This window comes from Clupea harengus, chromosome 9 (assembly GCF_900700415.2).
Source record: "Clupea harengus chromosome 9, Ch_v2.0.2, whole genome shotgun sequence".
Taxonomy (NCBI): Eukaryota; Metazoa; Chordata; class Actinopteri; order Clupeiformes; family Clupeidae; genus Clupea; species Clupea harengus.
Window position 1 is genome coordinate 22,819,025 of NC_045160.1, and position 19,693 is coordinate 22,838,717.

The window sequence follows — 19,693 nt, forward strand, 5'->3', positions numbered from 1 at the left end:
ATGGAAAAAGTGATTGTAGAGTAGTCCTATGGTTCATTTTATACAGAATGTAGACTCTAGTTGGGTTGCACATACAGCAGTACTGTTAGGCTGTCAGTGATGCTAATGTCGTCACTCTGGCGTTTTACTCAGATGTGCTCATGAAAACGGAATAATTTCTCGCCGAGATAAATCCACTGTAAAACAGTGACCGAGGGAAACGTATGTGTTGCAAAAAATAAGTCGAGATTATTGCAGGGGAAACGTTCATGTGATGTAGTGGAAAACCTAATCACATGCTCTCACAGACAAAACAATTGCTGGAGGAAATAATAGTCTGTAAACTGCAGCATTTCTGCAGACGAATCACTTTTCATTGATGATTGTATTGATTCTTCCTCCTGATTCTAGTTCGCTGTGCAGGCATCCTATGGGTGAAGTAACATGGTCATGTGAGGTCATCGCACTTCTGTTCAAATAATGCCTGCTATCTGACACAACAGGACACTACACACAGCAGGAGTCATCCACTGTAAATGTTACAAATATTCCCTCTCCCGTCTCAGCTTTCACACCTCAAGTTTCACATCTGATCTCTCACAAATTCCCTTGAGTTTTTTCTAAGAAATATTTTAGGCAAGTGTTAAAACTGAAATGGTCTGAGGCCTCCTGCGAGGGTCACACTTACTGGCTCATGTTGTAAGTGGTCTGTGGTCTCATCTCTTATTCATCAATCAAGTAGGCCACATAGGTGCTCATAAAAAGTTTAATAATCCCAAATGAAACTTCAGCAAGACAATGAAAGGAAATAGGAATATAATTTGGTCTCAAAGATGACAAATTGTAAACTACGTGGCCACATAACACTTTCCGCTGTTTCAACATCAATAACAAGCCTAATTTAAAATGTTCAAAGTTACCCTTCAAACAACCCCGAACATTTTATTTTTTTTGTTTCATTGGTGAATGAATGTAAAAATATAACACAAACACTTGAGAGTTCAATAATCCACACTACATGGCACTGCAGACATTCACATAGGGACAGGAGCTCATCGGACTCTTGGGGGGGAACATGAATGCTTTTCTGTTCACATCTTCTGCACAGACACGCAGCAGTCCTGTGTGTCTTAAATCTTTGTCCTCATAGGGCACTGCATTTAAATTCAAGCCTGTTGATAAAACTGCGATAAAAGCAAGTCCTCCATACTTTCACAAATATACTGTACAGTATGAATGTTTCAAGATTGCAATGGAAAACAGTAGCCAGACACAGTTGGCTATTATACAAGATGTCATGAGTGAAGTGAGGTGCTGCTCCTTAAAAAGCTCTATCGAAAAATACTTCTCTTTTTTTTATTAAGATACATCTATCACTTAGTGTTGAGTGCTTAAGGTGTTGATGCAAGAGACGGCAGCACCTACATAGCAGTTTATGGTGAATCGGTGCCAGGACTGGGCCAGATCAGGGCCAGGACTGACCCAGATAACCCAGTTGTCTAGATTGGCGCTGACACATGAACTAATCCAAGGTATGAATTGAGGGATGACTGAAAAATATCCCGATGATGGGTTTCATTGGCCTCAATGGTTTTAGCAGTCCTCACTCTTTCTCTTTTCTCTAAGTAGAAATAAATCAAATGGTAGCATGGCACTGTTATGATTGTACGTCAATAGTGAGAGATGAGTGGAAGGATTCAGAATCGAAAATACTTAAAAAGCCCAAATCGTCAGAATCGTCATGAGCCCTGTAAAACAAACAGACAAACAAACTAACTAACAAACATCTCAACATTTTCTTTCTGTCTTGCATCAACAAGCACGGCCCAGGTGGTGTGTGTTGGTTAAGGAAGGTCTTGCGGCAACAAACAGAGAGAGGGAGTGTGTGAGGCAGAGTTGCATTGTGGGAATTTACGCCAGAAGGTTCCTGTTCAGGTCATATGAAAGCCTCCTCTTGCTGGCCAGTGAGGCCTGCAGGCTCACCACATGATGTCCAGCAGTGAGGTCATGACCTTGGGGCAGGTCCCTCGGATGTGCCTGGACAGACAATAAAAATAACGATAATTATTTCATTATTTAATATGACAAAAATACAATTTCATTAATAATTGTAGTTTTCTGATGAGAGCACAAAGGCGCTTACGATGATGGCAAGATACAAAAATATATATAACAAAAACAAGTAAAAAAAATAAACATACAAATAAATAAAAATGGACAAAAGTGACTAAAAAGGCGCCGTAAAGTAAAGAATAGTAGCAAAGAATAGGAATAGAATATAGAATATAGTTATTTTATACTTTGTTCTGTGCTGATCATAATTCATAAAATGAATTAATGTGCTTTCACTTCTGTATTGCAAACGTTTAGCACTGTAGTTTGAGTCATGTTTCATGAATGACTGCGCACACAGAGCCCTTTTGTCACTGTAATGTAATCGGATGGAATGTAATTAGGCACTTCATCTGCCAAACACCCACAGAACGCTGTGGCCGTTTGCGGAAAACCAACAAAAATAAAGGCAGACACCTACTGAAAGATGTCCGTCCACCTGCAGAGATGTCAGGAGATGCTTCCAGGAAGGAGATTCAGTCCGTTTGTGCTTCAGGCCAAACATTTTGTTCAAGTCTTGGAAGCCGTCCAGCAAGCTCCTCTCCCTAACAAGCAAGCAAGTCAGAGTGAATAATGCGCAATGCCACAGCACTCAAATGCACCGTTTCAAAACGCCTTTAACTATTTAGATAGGTGCAAAGATAATGTCCGGCTCCGAAACACATCTCGCCCTGACGTCGTTCCCTGACCTGGTCTCAGTTTGGTCCAGGTCTGGTCAGAGCTAGATCCATTCCAGGGTCTATTGCTATCTGAGTGTATCATCATGCATGCGTTCAATTTTATGCCAACTGTAAAACATTCATTTGGCGGTCTACTCCCTCTGTCCCCTCTGAATGGCTTGGTTGTTGTGAGGTCCTGACAGTTCCTCATATCTACCACTAGAGGGACATGTGCTCTGGTTTTACAGCGAGTCAGAGAGAGAGAGAGAGAGAGAGCGAGAGACGTCCTCAGCAGTACATGCATACATTCAACTCCAAAGGTTTTCGGTCTGCCATGTGCAAGTGCATATTTCTAGAATGGCTACAAACAAAAAGCATATGGACACACACACATCAGCACGAATACACACACACAGCCACATATGCATACACACTCACACAAAGATCTGTTGAATCAATTATTTATTTGCAGGCTCGCTTGAGGCACAGGGATCTTTGCAACAGTTAGATATCCTGTGTGCAATCTGTCTTTCTGTGTGCAAATAATTCCAATCTTGTTTACATATCCAAAGTTATTTATGGAAATGCACACTTCAGAGTTGCACTATGGAAATGCAACTGCAAAAAGCATGTGTGATGCCTGAGCTCCCGTATGACCTTGAAAAAGCAATCCAAGACCAAGAGGATTACACACAGGACGCGCTTTTGCTATGGAAATGATGCAGATATCTGCTTTGATTGTCTGATCCTGCACTCATATAACCATGAAGCCCATCCCTTTGATATACAGATTGTGCATTCTGCAGAGGCCTGCCCAAGATCTGCACAACAAACACTTGCTCTTATTCTCTTTTCTTCTCACATACCCATAATCCTCGGGGGCGGTCTTCTGTTCTGCAGCTCCCCGTAGGAGCTGTTTCAGTGTCGGAATTCCAATGGAGTCAAAGGTCGTGTTCGGCACAGGTGGGAAGGCCTCTAGAAACACTCTTGGCTGCACGGAACCAAACACAGAGGCAGGCAAATAAGAATACTTAGGAGAAAATCAGCCAGCAAGGTATGTTAGTTTTAACAACAATCCAGTAAAATCACCTTCACAATTTCAGCACAATTTCCCCTCCCCAACTCAGAACGAAGTGCAAGTTGAAACAGAATATAAATTGATGAATATTAGGACATCAATAATGGCCATAATACATTGTTAACGTTCATAGCTTCTTGCACCATCTACATCAATTTGTTATTGACATTTTTGAAATGTAAGGAAATTCAGTGGAATACAACAGGCTTTGAATTCGGAAATGAAGTGTCATATAACAGGCTTTGAACAACATGATAGCATTCTGTCAATTAAATGAGCTTGCTGAACCAGTAATCTGCCTAAGATACTGTAATGGGCCGTCCGTCCACTCTAACTATAATGACAACTGTAACTGCAATGATATGAGAGTGCAAACTGCCCAAGAGAAACCTGTCAGAAATCGTATTCATGTTTTAATGTGATGCCGTTAGTATTCGATTCATTCTGATTGGCTGTCAGTTTTTTATAGTTCACACAATCGCTCTGAAAGTGATGCCCAACAATATCAGTCACCATGTCGTTATTGTTATAAAGCGTGGTGTGGACGCTGTCATCGTTGTGAGCTTGAGCGAAATTTAAAACCATAGTATTTACAGTTATTATTATAGCTACTGGCAGTGTGGGTGGGCCTCTATTCTTAAGTTCTCTTTATTTGTCACACACCCACTTTCAGTGAGCAGTGAGATTCAACCTCTGCATTGGGCCTAACCTATACTTAAGAGCAATGAGCACACACACACACAGACACACACACAGACACACACACACACACTTACAGACACACACATACACACACACAGACACACACACACTAGGAGCAGTGGGCAGCAGCAATGGAGTAGTTGGGGAGACCAAGCTGGGGAGTAGTTGGGGGTTGGGCGCCTTGCGCCAGGGCACTTTAGTCCTGGACGCTGTTCGTTCACTCACCCTGCCCACATTTTTCCTGTGACTGAAATGTAACTGACCTGGCTCAAACAGCAGCTGACAGGACCAGACCAGACCTGGTGCTGATCCGACAGAGCCACACAATTTTACATCAGCAGCTGTCAGAACCAGACCAGACCTGATTTTGATCAGGCAGAGCCACACCATTTTACATCAGCAGCTGTCAGAACCAGACCAGACCTGATTTTGATCAGGCAGAGCCACACCATTTTACATCAGCAACTGACGGGACCAGACCAGACCTGATTTTGATCGGTCAGAGCCACACAATTTTACATCAGAAACTGACGGGACCAGACCAGACCTGGTTTTGATCTGTCAGAGCCACACAATTTTACATCAGCAGCTGTTAGCTGCTGTCTGGGACTATATTGTTGCCCTGGCAACATGAGAGATCATGGGTTAAGGGACCAGGAAGTGTCTGACCTCGTCTCCCCGGTAATTCACTTTCAGTAGTCTGTGCATTTAGCTGTATCAGTCCTCTTATACTGTAAACAAGAAGGAAACCATTCCCATGACAACCATTGAATGCTTAAGCTTATTTGGAATAAAAAAAAATCTTCTGTGCCAATCTAACATTACAGCTTGTGAATAGTAAACAATCCATCTTTAAATTAAGTAGGTCTGCTCTTCCATGGGTTTCTCATGACTGTGGCATAGATGAATGCAACTACAGTTAAAATATTCAGATTCAATGCACTTCATTATTTAAATTGGACAAAACTGAAGAATTTTTGAATATGCCTCATTTCAGATGTAATTACTCACTCCTTCCAATTAGCATGAAATGGAAATGTTTCAACTTCAAAGCAGTCTTCAATTTATCAGATCTAAAAATTTGAATTGAACAAACAAAACAAGCTGACGAAACCGTCAGCCACCAGTGCAAGCCACATGCATCCCCACAGAAAGACACATTGAAACACCAAGGGAACATGAAGGGGGAAAAAAACTACTTAAAATCGACTTTGAGATGGTAGCTTACTGCATTCAAATCATCTGCCTTGTCCTCGATGGCAATCTGAGGCCACCATTGTCCAGATGCTATCTCCTCCCCACGAGCCTGACCGCCTCCTTCCTGGGTGAAGGCAACCCATGAGTCATCAGACTGGTGGGATGGACTGGCTGTCCAATCAGATTGGTTGGATGGACCGTCTGTCCAATCAGATTGCCAGGATGGCATGTCACCTTTGTCTGCGGGTTCAGTGACAGTAGACATAGAACACAACATACAGTAACAGCAAAAATGAGTTCCTATTGTGTATAATTACTTTTATTATTGTGTATTATTAAATGCTATTTTACAAGGCGCAAATGCAAATACAGGAAGATTTAAACAAGTTGTCAACTGATTATTGGTTTGGGAAATCATGCGCAGCTGTGGATAGTAATTCCACCGTGTAAGGTCTGCACAAAACTCATTGTGACAGGTCATTATTCAGTGTTAATCTCTCATTTGGAAATAGAGTGCACCTCATTGGTCCTGAATACTGAATAACAACAGAAAAACGTGTCGGCTTAATTTAATCACTACCTGTCTCTTAAGGCATGCTGCAGATAATAATAATTTGGTTAATAATCATTTGCTTTTCATTAAAGACAGAGGGAGACACAGAGAGAATGAATAATTGTGTAGGGATATAAAGTCCGAGTGTGGGAGTTTGTGTGTGTGTGTGTGTGTGTGTGTGTGTGTGTGTGTGTGTGTGTGTGTGTGTGTGTGTGTGTGTGTGAATGAGTGTGTGCGTATATACGTGTGTGTGTGTGTGTGTGAATGAGTGTGTGCGTATATACGCGTGTGTGTGTGTGTGTGTGTGTGTGTGAATGAGTGTGTGCGTATATACGTGTGTGTGTGTGTGTGTGAATGAGTGTGTGCGTATATACGTGTGTATGTGTGCAACTACGTAAGAGGATCTGTGACTCTTCACAGATCATGACACCTCTTAGACCTAGTAGATGCTGAATCAGTGTGTGCTGTGTGCCTGCCTGTGATGAGTTTCTGTAGGCTGTGAGAAGCTCATCCTGGTCCCTGAGGTCTTGCCTAAGCCTCTGTCTCAGTTCAGCACAGTGCCCTGCGGCGGGGGCTCACACAGGCTTACACCTCAGTGCTGCCCATGCCAGAGTGGCATTACTGCGGGAGCTCTCAATAATTAATACCTTCACATGAGTTCTGGCTGGGGGTTGGGGCGTGGCAGGGAGAGAGGGGTTGGAGGGGGGGGGGGGGGGGGGGGAGGGGTTGGGTAGTGTGGGGAGGGGGCTGGGGGTGTGGCTTTTAAGAATTCAGGTCAAAGTAGACAGGCTAAATAATGTCATAAGCTGTTGGAACCGCACGCCTGTCGGCTAGTGAAAATGCAAACAAAAGGGTGGCCCCCTTCTCTGTCACGTTCCAAGTTTCCCAGATGAGTTGATTTTGAGGTGAAGTGCCAGACGGTCGTCTAATTATAGCCCCCCCCCCCACCCCCTATTCTTCCTGTCTGGCAGAAAGTAATGTAAAAAGGCTTCCTGTAGCACCTGCCTTTCTCACTGCCCTAGTTTTTCTGTGTCTCTACTACATTTTGTGTCTGTGCGTGTTTGTGCTAGTGTACAATCCTGCCGGAGAGATTTAAGATCAGCTTAGAGACGCGAGCTGAAAAGACTTACCAGAAAACTCCACTTTCCCACAAGACACTTGGTGGAGCTCGGCGAAGCCGTCCTCCCAGGTCTCACCCGCCTGCATGAACCCCCCAAACTCATCCTCTTCACCCTCTTGCCCCCCTCCTCCTCCTCCTCCTCCTCTTCCTCCGATGATGTCGCCGTCTGTGGCCACTGTGTCTGCTCTGTGGGTCTCGGCCGCTGGTTCCCCCGGCTGCCCCTCGCTCCGCAGCTCAGCTTCAGCCTCTGCCCTCGCCCCACCTCCGGCCTCCGCCTGCTCCCTCCTCGGACCTGGGAGGCCCGTTGCCATGGCTCCCGGGGGGGCAGGATTAGGGTGAGCATGTGCGACAGCAGAAGCCGCAGTGGTGGCGGCGGCGGCGGCAGGGGCTGTAACAGCAGGAGTGGCACTGGTTGTTGCTGTGCTGCTTGCCGTGGGAGCTGTCCAAGGGAGATTGTTATCGGTTGATCTAATCCCCGAGTCCCTCTGTTCCTCACCGCTTCCTTCTCCTCCTCCTCCTCCTCCTCCTCCTTCCTTGGCAAGTGGAAAGGTTCTGAGAGCTCTTGCTGAGAGCTGTCCCTCCTTCCCATGATCCTCTGCTGCGTGAGCCTCATCTGGATTCTGCCCAGATCTGGCCTCCACGTTCACCAACCCCTGTGGTGCCCCTTCCTTCTCCGTCTGAGGAGACGCGCTGAGGAGATTTGATTCGGGGTGATTCTCAACTCTGCCATCTAGCTCGTCTCCTCGTTCAGAGTCCCTTTCCGCACACAGATGTCCATAAGGGGGCTTTATATCTGTCAAGGACAGCCTATTAAGATCCACTATTTCTTCTTCTGATTTATCTATGAGCCCTGGCTCAGGCAGGTCTTTACTGTTTGTGAAATCTGTGTCTAAGTCCTTACAACAGCAGTGTTGTTTATCTAGGCCCAACTCAGTGCAACAGCGTCTCTCTGGGCTGAGGTTCCTGTCTACCCATCTACTGGACAGAACCTCCTCAGCTGGATCTGTATCTCTCAGCTTTGTTGTCTGATCTTTTTCCTTCACACTACACACTGTGTCTCCAGTTCTATCTGGGGACTTAATGGTCTCTTCCTCAACCTCTCCTAAGCTGTTGTGAAGAGAGGTGTTTTCCTCCTCTCTGTTAGGGGGCTCTTTAAAATGGCTGATTTGGAGACTGGGCTCAGTGACATCTCTGTTGGCCACCTCTTTAGACTCAGATCCAGTGGTGCAGTCACTCCAGGTCTTCTTCGGGTCGGCTTTTACTCTTCGGGAGCAGTGCTCGGCACAGGGGACGTTAATGAGGTCCACGTTCTCCTTCGCCAGCACGGCGGTGTCGTGTAAACTGTTCTGTCTGGACACAGGCCTCGCGGGCCCTCTCCTCTCTTTAGTCCTGCTGTTCCCCCGCTGTGCCGAGCCTCGGGTTTGTTTTCTCCCGTGAACGTTCAGCCGTGCGCTCGCACAGTTGCTTTTGGCTCCGTCCTGCCGCTGCTTTTGCTGGCTTTCATCCAGCTTTTGAATGCTGCTATCGTGCTCCTGCCCGCCTGGAGCCGTCTCGGCGCCCGCTGCGAACGAGGCGGCGGAGTTGCTCAGCTTCCGCCACTTCTTCGCTGGCCTGGGCTTCACTCGAAACACCTCTCCGTCACACTGTCCATTCTGAGACGTGCTCTTTGCTCCAGAAACCTCTTTTGACCCTACTACGGTCTCTCGCAGCCAGCTGCCTACCAGGGTGGCGCGTGACGGAGGTGCCTGGCCTGCGGGGCCGCCCCGGTTGGCACCACTGACCGCACACACGTAGTTGCGGCCCTCGGCCTTCAGTAGCAGGCATCGCGTCTGCGTCTGTCGCCCCCCCTCCGAGGCCTTCAGGGTCGCCACCGTGACCAGCGCACCCAGGCCTGCTTGTCCGCCCCCCGCCACTCTCGCATGGCCCGTCCTGCCAGTCAGGGGCGCCCCTGGACCCTGACCCGACCCGCTGCTTTGTTGGCACGACTTGGCGAGGTGATGATGTAACGGGGCCGAGCCGCCTCTGGCCTTGGCGCTCATCCCGCTCCTGGCCCACGCCCTCAGGGTCTTGATTAGAGACATGTCGCCGAACTCGAGGGGGCTGGCGAACGGCACGCCGCTCTTCCCGCTGTCCTGGAGGATGGCGCGGTCCAGACACGGGTAGTTGTTGTTGTTGTTCTGCTGAAGCATCGCTCTAGCTGCTTCAGAGGCAGGTAAACTCTCGGGAGCACTGGATCAGATGCTGTGGATTGGAAAAAAAGATGATCACCTGTTGTAGTGTATTTCTTCTTGTCAGTCAAAGACAACAACAGGTTTATGTTCCCCTTCACATACAGGGTGTCCTCATGCACAAACAAGCACATGTGTGATTTTACACAGTGTATTATATGGAACTTCTAAACTGCTTAAATCAAATTCAATTATTTTCAGGTATATCAGAGAAATTCCATAGAGCTATTAAATGTAAGATCATAACAAGTAGGATATGTCGAATGTATAAAACGCAACTGTTTAAATAACCAGTCCAATAACCAATCCCCAATTATGACCAAATTAGTAAAACCTCCACACAGCCCACACCACCAGGACTCTTCTGGAGAGAAGAATAGAGTACTGCATTGAGGATAACCTCTGCTCTTGCAGCTCATAAATGTAAGACAGCTATGTTTTCAGCAGCGGCAATTGAAACACAACGACGAAGCTAAAGAATCAGTTATGCGGTAGAATTTTTACTAGACTGGTAGTACGGAACCAGAGGGATGAATCGTGTATAGACGCCATCCAGCACTCTTACCTGGCCAGTGTGTTTGTAAGTCGTGATCTCGATCCGCGTAAATGTCACACAGGATGATGGACTATTTAAATCGCAGTGCGTAATGAGGACGTCGACTGCCTCGTGAGAAAATACACATCGCTTCCATGTTCTCCTTCAGTATCCAAAAACACACACGGCCCCCCAAGAACACGTATTAACCATTGTAACGTTATCATTTCACACAAAGATTAAAGACGTAAAATGGTGCCTCTTGGACCTCACTGATGTTAGCGCGTATATTTCCCCCTTCTCCCAGCGGTGGTTCGGTGGTTTGACAGCGCTCCTTGTCAGTTCTCCAGCGTAATATAACAGCCCAGTAGACGCATCGCCTCTGCAATAGCGTGCGTGCCTCTCGACAGTCCAATAGTAGGCTGCCTATTTAAACTGAACCCCCGCATCCGCCCTCCTCCTCCTCCTCTTGCTCTCTTTCTCACACACACAGCACGCTCTCTCATACACACATACGCACTTCACCCATCATCATCACCGCCAACGCGCTGGCACGTTCGAGAATCAAGGGGAATCGTGGCTGGTTTGTGTGGTTCCGTTCTGGTAGCCTACACCAGCTTTTGTGGCAGTAAAACACACATTATCACGCAGAAGTGAAGCCTGTGGTTTTTTATCACTGTATTCTATCACCTGCACTGTACGGTGGACGAATGACTTACGGAGCTTTAACCATGAGATACATTCATACGCAGTATTTCAGAGGGCATTCTGTTTATTCTCAACAGGTGAAAACAAAATATTGTGTGATGAACTATCAGCGTCACGCAAATTAAACTAAATTCAAGTAATCAATGGTGAATCAGTCATTCCATCTATATTTAAATGCTTAATGTTAACTGAAATGACTGATCCTTTATTTGGAGGTCAAACGGACTACCCTATCCTTTAGAGGGCGCTAGCGTGTCATTGTAGAGTTTTTCATCACCTTATACTGTTGGCTTTCTGATATAGAAACACGTAGGCTACATTGCAGATGTGTAAGGATGTTTAGGCTACAGGTGAGGCACTGTCCAACCTTCCAATGGATTTGACTTTGTGATAGGCTACATATCTGGAAAATAAATGGAATAGCCAAATAAAACTTAACCACTGCACAGAAGCTTTTGCTTATTCTGAAATGTCATTGTGGTGAGTTATTATGCTGTGTTTATTGTGTGTTTATTCTTGCAGGAAAAATAGGGATGCATGACAATCATTATCTGTGTCAATATGTAATATATTTTATTAATTTTCTTGTAAATTATAACATTCGCTCAAATGCCATTTGAACAATAATTTACTCTAAACCTGCATTCAAAAGAAGCATACGCACTGAGAAAGGCATGCTACTTTGCACACTTGTAGAAAGTGTTCTATACACATAAATAAGGTTCAATCCGAATGACCTGATCCAATATTACCTAATACTCATTCCCAACACAGGGGTAAAACCAGGTTAATAAATTCACCATAAAACAGAAATAATATTTCCACATCTCTCTAATTAATGTAACAAAAAATGAAAGCATTTTTTTTTTAGGACAGCTGAAATCACATAGTCTAAGCTGAGCATTCCAGCTAAAGAAATGTGCATGTTTAAAATACACTTTTCCCAAACAACAAACCCTAACAGGATCTTTTTACATTACGAAAAATATTAACAATTTAAGTCCTGCACATTATCTTGACTTTTAAGGCCTTATCTGTACAGTGGATTCATACAAATTTAACCAATCCTCTGAATTAAATTAAGGTCAATTCAGATGCTGACATAGTTAAAATAAAATAATAATAAATACAAGCAAAAAAGGTTATATTTCATATCAAGGCACCAAGGAAAGGCACAAGAGCACACTGCTTTTAAAATATCAAAAGGTTAAATGACTTATCATGCTAAGAATACTTTGCAATCCACCCATCTATATAGTTTTTATCTACAAAAATAGTATACTTGTGAATGGGTTTGATTGCTAACATTCATTGCAGTTAATGCAATCAGAATCAGAACAAAAATGCATTTATGATAAATAACATAATTTAAATGTGTGCTACTCTTGGAACAAAAAACCGATGGGTTAATTATTGAATGAATTAATGAATTTGTGCGTGTGTGTGTGTAAGAGAATGTTAACTATATACTTTATATTCTGATTTGAACAACAACAAACGTACAAATGACAGTGATCAAAATAGAAAATAAACAATGACAACTATGCTAATACAAAACATGTCAATAAAAAACACTGACAATTTTCCACATATCACCTCATGCCTCAGTAATCCCAAGATATTTGTGAACTACTTCCTTTTTCAATTGTTGACTCCACTGTAGACTCTGCCTGTGTTTGTTTCGATGACTTTGATGTCACCACCGTTATGGTTTCCTCCTTAGTTGTCGTGACGATGAGCTCCTCCTTTAGCCTGCCTTGTGAAGTGAACTGCAGTTGAGGCGTCTGGACACGAAAACCGCCTGAGGCTTCGTCGCCAAAATGCTGAGGTGAGGACCTGCTGTCATGTGAGAACCCCCTCGCTGTCGTGACGATGAGCTCCTCCTTAAGCCTGCCCTGTGAGGTCATCGGCAGTCGAGGCATCTGAACATGAAAGCCACCTGACGCCATGTCGGCAGAATGCTGAGGCGAGGACCTGTTGCCACATGGGGAACCCTCAGGTGTCATCGGAAGCAGTCCAGCAGATTGAGGGTTTAGGGTTCCTTTAGGGTTTAGGGTTCCTTTAGGGACTTCATACCAAGTTTGCCCCGCTCTTTCATACACTTGTTCTGTGCTGTACCCCATGGATGATTCGTGTTGCATTTGCTGAACTGAGACAAACCTCGTGGAAGAAGTCTGGGGCGGAGGAGTCTCTGAGCTTTCTCTCTCTGCTAGCATCTCTGTCCTGGCTGTAGAGTACACCAAAGTGGCCTCAGTCTCTCCCTCTGTCTTCTCAGTTTTCTTTGTGAAGCCTGAAAATGTAGTTTTGCCTGATATCCCCATGCTTTCTCTGGCAGACTCTTTATTGACCAACTTGGTGCTCACCTCAAGGTGCTCCTCCTCAGATGTGTTTTTTGAATAGGGTGATGTGAACTGAAGTTTTGGCATTTTCAGCTTGACGAATTTCGAACCATCTTTTTCACTGTTTAGGCCTGCCACCTCATCTCCCCCTGCGTCAGAGGTTTTGGAGGTCACGTCAAATGAGCCAGACTTTCCTGGCGAGAGCACAACTTTGGGCATTTTCAGTTTGCAAGCTTTTGACTTCCCATCTCCCACCACCTCCTCTTCACCCCCTGCGTTTCCCTTGAAGCGAGACTTCCCAAAACCCCCTTTCACTTTAATCTTGGGCATCTTAATTTGGCCCTCTTCAATATGTCCCCCTTCTTCTTCCTCTGACAAACCACTTGATGCATTAGAACTGTCTGCCTGAGGGTTCACTAAAACAAAAACAGCTTTCGTCACTTTTGGCATTTTCGGACCTTCATAATCAATCTCTGGGTCTGACACAGAAAAACCTTTTGCATCAGTGTGTTTTACACTAATATCGGCCCCCTCAGGTGAGGAAATGGAGGGCAAAGCCACACCAAACTTAGGAAATTTGACTTTGCCTCCCTTACTTCTGTCTGCCTTAAAATCTCCAGCAATACCAGTTGAGGTTCCAATGTCAGTGGCGAGTTCTGGTGCAGAGTCTTTGTTCATTTTTGTCTTCTTGATTTTAAATCGTCCGCTTATTCCCTCCTCCTCTTCCTTCTCTGGTTTGACATCAATCTCTGAACTGGTGTTTTTCATTTTTGGCATGCCAATTTTGAATTTTGTGCCTTTCATTTTTGGCCCTTTCACTTTGCCTTGGGGCACAGAGGGATTAAGTTCTATGCCAGGTAGTTCCGTTTTCTTGTTCTCCTTTTTTCTTTCACCTTTCCGCAATCCAATATTCAGCTCCAGGTCACCTTTGGGGGCTTGGATGTCAATTGTTGGCATTTTGAGTTTTAAGCCTCTGTGCTCTCCATCTTTGCTAACAGAAGCCTCTTCCTCTCCACGTAGTTCACCTTGTTTCTGCTTCCCAAATGTTATGTCTAGATCAGGTCTTGGGAGAGTGGGCACCTCAACAGAGGGCATTGTAAATTTGCCTTCTCCCTTTGCTGATGGTAGTGACACATCAATCGCTGGCATCTTGATATCTGGCATTTTTAATTTTCCGCCCTCTACGCCCAGTTCTACTCCTGGTATTTTAATGTCGGCAGATTTTCCTTTTGGAAGTGATATATCCACCTTTGGCATCTTAATGTCTGGCCTTTTGACTTTCCCGCCTTCTCCTTCAATCTCCAAATTTGCATCAATCTGACCGGATTTCCCCTTTGGGAGAGATACATCAAGCGTTGGCATAGTAATATTTGGCATCTTGAATTTCCCTCCCTCTCCTTTTACTTCTACCTCGGGTGCCTCGACGTACCCTGTGTGTCCTCTGGGAAATGATATGTCAACAACAGGCATCTTAACACTGGGCATCTTGAATTTCCCACCATCTCCTTTAACTTCTACGTCTGGTGCATTAACGTCCACAGATTTTCCTTTCGGGAGTGATACATCAACGCTTGGCATCTTGATATGTGGCATTTTGAATTGTCCACCCTGTCCCTCAAGTTCAAATTCTGATGTATTAATATCACTGGATTTTCCTTTTGGAAGAGATATGTCTATTGTTGGCCTTTTAATGTTAGGAAACTTAATTTTTCCACCCTCTCCTTCAACCTCTGCTCCAGCACCTCCCAATCTTCCTTTTGGAAGTGATATGTCAACTGATGGCACTTTCATTTTTGGCATCTTGAATTTGTTTTGTCCTTCTCCTCCCTCTATGTTCAGATGTGTGCCTGATTCAGCTGATGCCTCATGTTTCAGTTTGGGCAGGGCAACATCCAGATCAACTTTAGGTAAAGATATATCAATGGTGGGCATTTTTGGTATTTTCAAAGTACCCTCATAGCCTCTAATATCTGCCTCAGACACATCTACCTCAGTCTTGGGGAGCAGAACTTCATGTTCTGGCGTTTTCGATGATGGCAAGGATATCTCAAGAGATGGCATTTTAATGTCTGCCTCTCTTTCCTTTTTCCCTCCTGGACCAGTGACTTTAATCTCCACATCCTTCTTAGATGATCCAAAAAATGGCATTTTAATTTTAGGCTTTTTAATTTTTCCTTTCAATTTGATATCATGGTCTACTTCAGCTGATGGAGATCTACCCTCAACATCCACCTCTGGTGTTGCACCACGCCCTTCCAAGTCGATATCTCCACTTTTGGATTTTCCACTAAATTTGGGGAGGGAAAACTTTGGCATTTTCAGGGTAACATCAGGAACTTCAAAACTGCCACCAGAGGATGGTCTACCCCCTTCAGCCTTCAGAAGTTCAATGTCCTCTCTGTCATTGCATTTTGATTTTGAAAGACCAAAGTCAACTTTGGGTGCAGATATATTAACTGTTGGTATCTTCACATTTGGAAGCTTGATGGTGCTACTTGCATGTCCATCAGCAGTTGTATTTGGGGATATTAATCCAGCGCTTTTGTCAAGTGAGCCATCCACTCCAAACTTGGCCTCTCCAGAGGGAAGTGCAATGTCCGCACTTGGTATTTTAACATTTCCTCCTTTAATTCCAGGTCCTTGTAAGGTAGCCGAACCTGCAGTGAAGGGTGTGTTTGGCAATGATATATCGAATGTGGGCATTTTAAACTTTCCACCTTTCATTTCTACATCCAGATCTCCGTCCCCTTTGCCACTCCCTTTTGGGAGAGAAATATCTATTGATGGCATATGGAACTTCCCACCTCTTTTGTCAGGCCCTTCAATATCAATTTGACCTCCTGGAGTTTTCAGTTTAGGGAGTGAAACGTCGAATGTGGGCATCTTCAATTTCCCTCCTGCTTTGGCATCCACATCTCCCTCCACACTCCCTTTTGGAAGTGAGATATCTATTGTTGGCATGTTAAACTTTCCAACCTTTAGTTCAGGGCCTTCTGGAGATTTTCCTTCTGGAGATTTGAATTTTGGAAGGGAGACATCAAATGTCGGCATCTTGAAGTTTCCACCTTTCACTTTTCCGTCCATATCAGCATCTCCCTCAACACTGCCTTTGGGAAGTGAAATATCAATTGTTGGCAGACTGATCTTCCCTCCTTCAACCTCTGGTCCTTCAATGTTTATTCCACCCTCAGGCTTTTTCATTTTCGGTAGTGAGATGTCAACTGTGGGCATTTTCAATTTTCCACCTTTAGCTTTGCCATCAATATTGCCATCAGTACTCCCCTTTGGGAGAGATATGTCTATAGTAGGCATGTTCATCTTGCCACCTTTCATTTTTGGCCCCTCAATGTCAATTCCACCCTCTGGAGATTTCATTTTTGGAAGAGAAACATCAAAAGTGGGCATCTTGAATTTGCCACCTTTTGCCTTTGCATCCACATCAAGATCTCCTTCTAAATGTCCTTTTGGAAGAGAAATATCTATTGATGGCATGTGGAACTTGCCACCCTTCATTTCAGGACCTGCAACATCAATTTGACCCTCTTGGGTTTTCAGTTTTGGGAGGGAAACATCAAATGTGGGCATTTTGAATTTTCCTCCTTTCATGTTGGCATCCATTTCCACATCTCCTGCACTCCCCTTTGGAAGAGAGATATCTACTGATGGCATGTTAAACTTTCCACCTTTGACTTCAGGGCCTTCAACATCAATTTTACCTTCAGAGGATTTGAATTTTGGAAGAGACATATCAAATGTTGGCATCTTGAATTTGCCACCTTTTGCCTTTGCATCTACATCAATATCTCCTTCTAAATGTCCTTTTGGAAGAGAAATATCTATTGATGGCATGTGGAACTTCCCACCCTTCATTTCAGGACCTTCAACATCAATTCCACCCTCTGGAGTTTTCAGTTTTGGAAGAGAAACATCAAATGTTGGCATTTTGAATTTTCCTCCCTTTGCATCCACATCAAGATCTCCTTCTAAATGTCCCTTTGGAAGAGAGATATCTATCGATGGCATGTTAAACTTTCCACCTTTGACTTCAGGGCCTTCAACATCAATTTTACCTTCAGAGGATTTGAATTTTGGAAGAGACATATCAAATGTTGGCATCTTGAATTTGCCACCTTTTGCCTTTGCATCTACATCAAGATCTTCTAAATGTCCTTTTGGAAGAGAAATATCTATTGATGGCATGTGGAACTTCCCACCCTTCATTTCAGGACCTTCAACATCAATTCCACCCTCTGGAGTTTTCAGTTTTGGAAGAGAAACATCAAATGTTGGTATTTTGAATTTTCCTCCTTTTCCTTCAGCATTCGCATCAAGATCTCCCTCAACACTACCTTTTGGAAGTGAGATGTCAATTGATGGCATGTTAAACTTTCCTCCCTTTACCTCAGGGCCTTGAACATCAATTTTACCTTTTGGAGTTTTCAATTTTGGAAGGGACATATCAAATGTGGGCATCTTGAACTTTCCACCTTTTACTTTTGCGTCCATATCAGCATCTCCCTCAAAACTGCCTTTGGGAAGTGAAATATCAATTGTTGGCATACTGATCTTCCCTCCTTCCACCTCTGGTCCTTCAATGTTTATTTCACCCTCTGGCTTTTTCATTTTCGGTAGTGAGATATCGAATGTTGGCATTTTTAGTTTTCCACCCTTAACTTTGCCATCAATATTGCCATCAGTGCTCCCCTTTGGAAGAGATATGTCTATGGTAGGCATGTTCGTCTTGCCACCTTTCATTTTCGGCCCCTCAATTTCAAGTTTACCCTCTGGAGATTTCATTTTTGGAAGGGAAACATCAAAAGTGGGCATCTTGAATTTGCCACCTTTTGCCTTTGCATCCACATCAAGATCTCCTTCTAAATGTCCTTTTGGAAGAGAAATATCTATTGATGGCATGTGGAACTTGCCACCCTTCATTTCAGGACCTTCAATATCAATTCCACCCTCTGGAGTTTTCATTTTTGGAAGAGAAACATCAAAAGTTGGCATTTTGAATTTTCCTCCCTTTGCATCCACATCAAGATCTCCTTCTAAATGTCCCTTTGGAAGAGAGATATCTATCGATGGCATGTTAAACTTTCCACCTTTGACTTCAGGGCCTTCAACATCAATTGTACCTTCAGAGGATTTGAATTTTGGAAGGGACATATCAAATGTTGGCATCTTGAATTTGCCTCCTTTTCCTTCAGCATTCGCATCAAGATCTCCCTCAACACTACCTTTTGGAAGTGAGATGTCAATTGATGGCATGTTAAACTTTCCTCCCTTTACCTCAGGGCCTTGAACATCAATTTTACCTTTTGGAGTTTTCAATTTTGGAAGGGACATATCAAATGTGGGCATCTTGAACTTTCCACCTTTTACTTTTGCGTCCATATCAGCATCTCCCTCAAAACTGCCTTTGGGAAGTGAAATATCAATTGTTGGCATACTGATCTTCCCTCCTTCCACCTCTGGTCCTTCAATGTTTATTTCACCCTCTGGCTTTTTCATTTTCGGTAGTGAGATATCGAATGTTGGCATTTTTAGTTTTCCACCCTTAACTTTGCCATCAATATTGCCATCAGTGCTCCCCTTTGGAAGAGATATGTCTATGGTAGGCATGTTCATCTTGCCACCTTTCATTTTCGGCCCCTCAATTTCAAGTTTACCCTCTGGAGATTTCATTTTTGGAAGGGAAACATCAAAAGTGGGCATCTTGAATTTGCCCCCTTTTGCCTTTGCATCCACATCAAGATCTCCTTCTAAATGTCCTTTTGGAAGAGAAATATCTATTGATGGCATGTGGAACTTGCCACCCTTCATTTCAGGACCTTCAATATCAATTCCACCCTCTGGAGTTTTCATTTTTGGAAGAGAAACATCAAATGTTGGCATTTTGAATTTTCCTCCCTTTGCATCCACATCAAGATCTCCTTCTAAATGTCCCTTTGGAAGAGAGATATCTATCGATGGCATGTTAAACTTTCCACCTTTGACTTCAGGGCCTTCAACATCAATTTTACCTTCAGAGGATTTGAATTTTGGAAGAGACATATCAAATGTTGGCATCTTGAATTTGCCTCCTTTTCCTTCAGCATTCGCATCAAGATCTCCCTCAACACTACCTTTTGGAAGTGAGATGTCAATTGATGGCATGTTAAACTTTCCTCCCTTTACCTCAGGGCCTTGAACATCAATTTGACCTTTAGGAGTTTTAAATTTTGGTAGAGAAACATCAAATGTGGGCATCTTGAACTTTCCACCTTTCACTTTTCCGTCCATATCAGCATCTCCCTCAACATTGCCTTTGGGAAGTGAAATATCAATTGTTGGCAGACTGATCTTCCCTCCTTCAACCTCTGGTCCTTCAATGCTTATTCCACCCTCAGGCTTTTTCATTTTCGGTAGTGAGATGTCAACTGTGGGCATTTTCAATTTTCCACCCTTAACTTTGCCATCAATATTGCCATCAGTACTCCCCTT

The 19,693-nt window shown here is 44.0% G+C and overlaps 3 protein-coding genes across 4 annotated transcripts in view; all 3 read right to left on the reverse strand.

Annotated features, from left to right (window-relative positions):
* Positions 1 to 727: 727 nt before the first annotated feature.
* si:ch211-14c7.2 lies at positions 728 to 7,917 on the reverse strand. Of its 2 annotated transcripts, none has more exons than XM_031573879.2 (5): positions 7,411 to 7,917; positions 5,759 to 5,967; positions 3,617 to 3,741; positions 2,513 to 2,636; positions 728 to 2,016 (listed from the first exon to the last, which is right to left on the reverse strand). In XM_031573879.2, the coding sequence occupies exons 1-5, from the start codon at positions 7,709 to 7,711 to the stop codon at positions 1,891 to 1,893; spliced, it is 885 nt and encodes a 294-aa protein (XP_031429739.1). In that variant the 5' UTR covers positions 7,712 to 7,917; the 3' UTR covers positions 728 to 1,890. The 2 variants fall into 2 exon arrangements, with proteins under 2 accessions (XP_031429739.1, XP_031429740.1); XM_031573880.1 differs by having other exon boundaries at positions 1,937 to 2,016; positions 2,509 to 2,636.
* Positions 7,731 to 10,739, reverse strand: LOC116221760. Its single transcript, XM_031572901.2, has 3 exons — positions 10,194 to 10,739; positions 7,841 to 9,641; positions 7,731 to 7,808 (listed from the first exon to the last, which is right to left on the reverse strand). Exons 2-3 carry the CDS (start codon positions 9,587 to 9,589, stop codon positions 7,731 to 7,733), a joined length of 1,827 nt encoding a protein of 608 aa, XP_031428761.1. The 5' UTR covers positions 9,590 to 9,641; positions 10,194 to 10,739.
* A 1,736-nt stretch (positions 10,740 to 12,475) lies between these two features.
* The window catches only part of prx (periaxin), a 31,448-nt gene continuing 24,230 nt past the window's right edge, over positions 12,476 to 19,693 (reverse strand). Inside the window, exons 8-9 of the mRNA XM_042708633.1 lie at positions 17,234 to 17,326; positions 12,476 to 16,879 (exon numbers count right to left, since the gene is read on the reverse strand). Of these exons, the coding sequence (XP_042564567.1) occupies positions 12,476 to 16,879; positions 17,234 to 17,326 (4,497 nt within the window). The remainder of the gene's footprint in view (positions 16,880 to 17,233; positions 17,327 to 19,693) is intronic.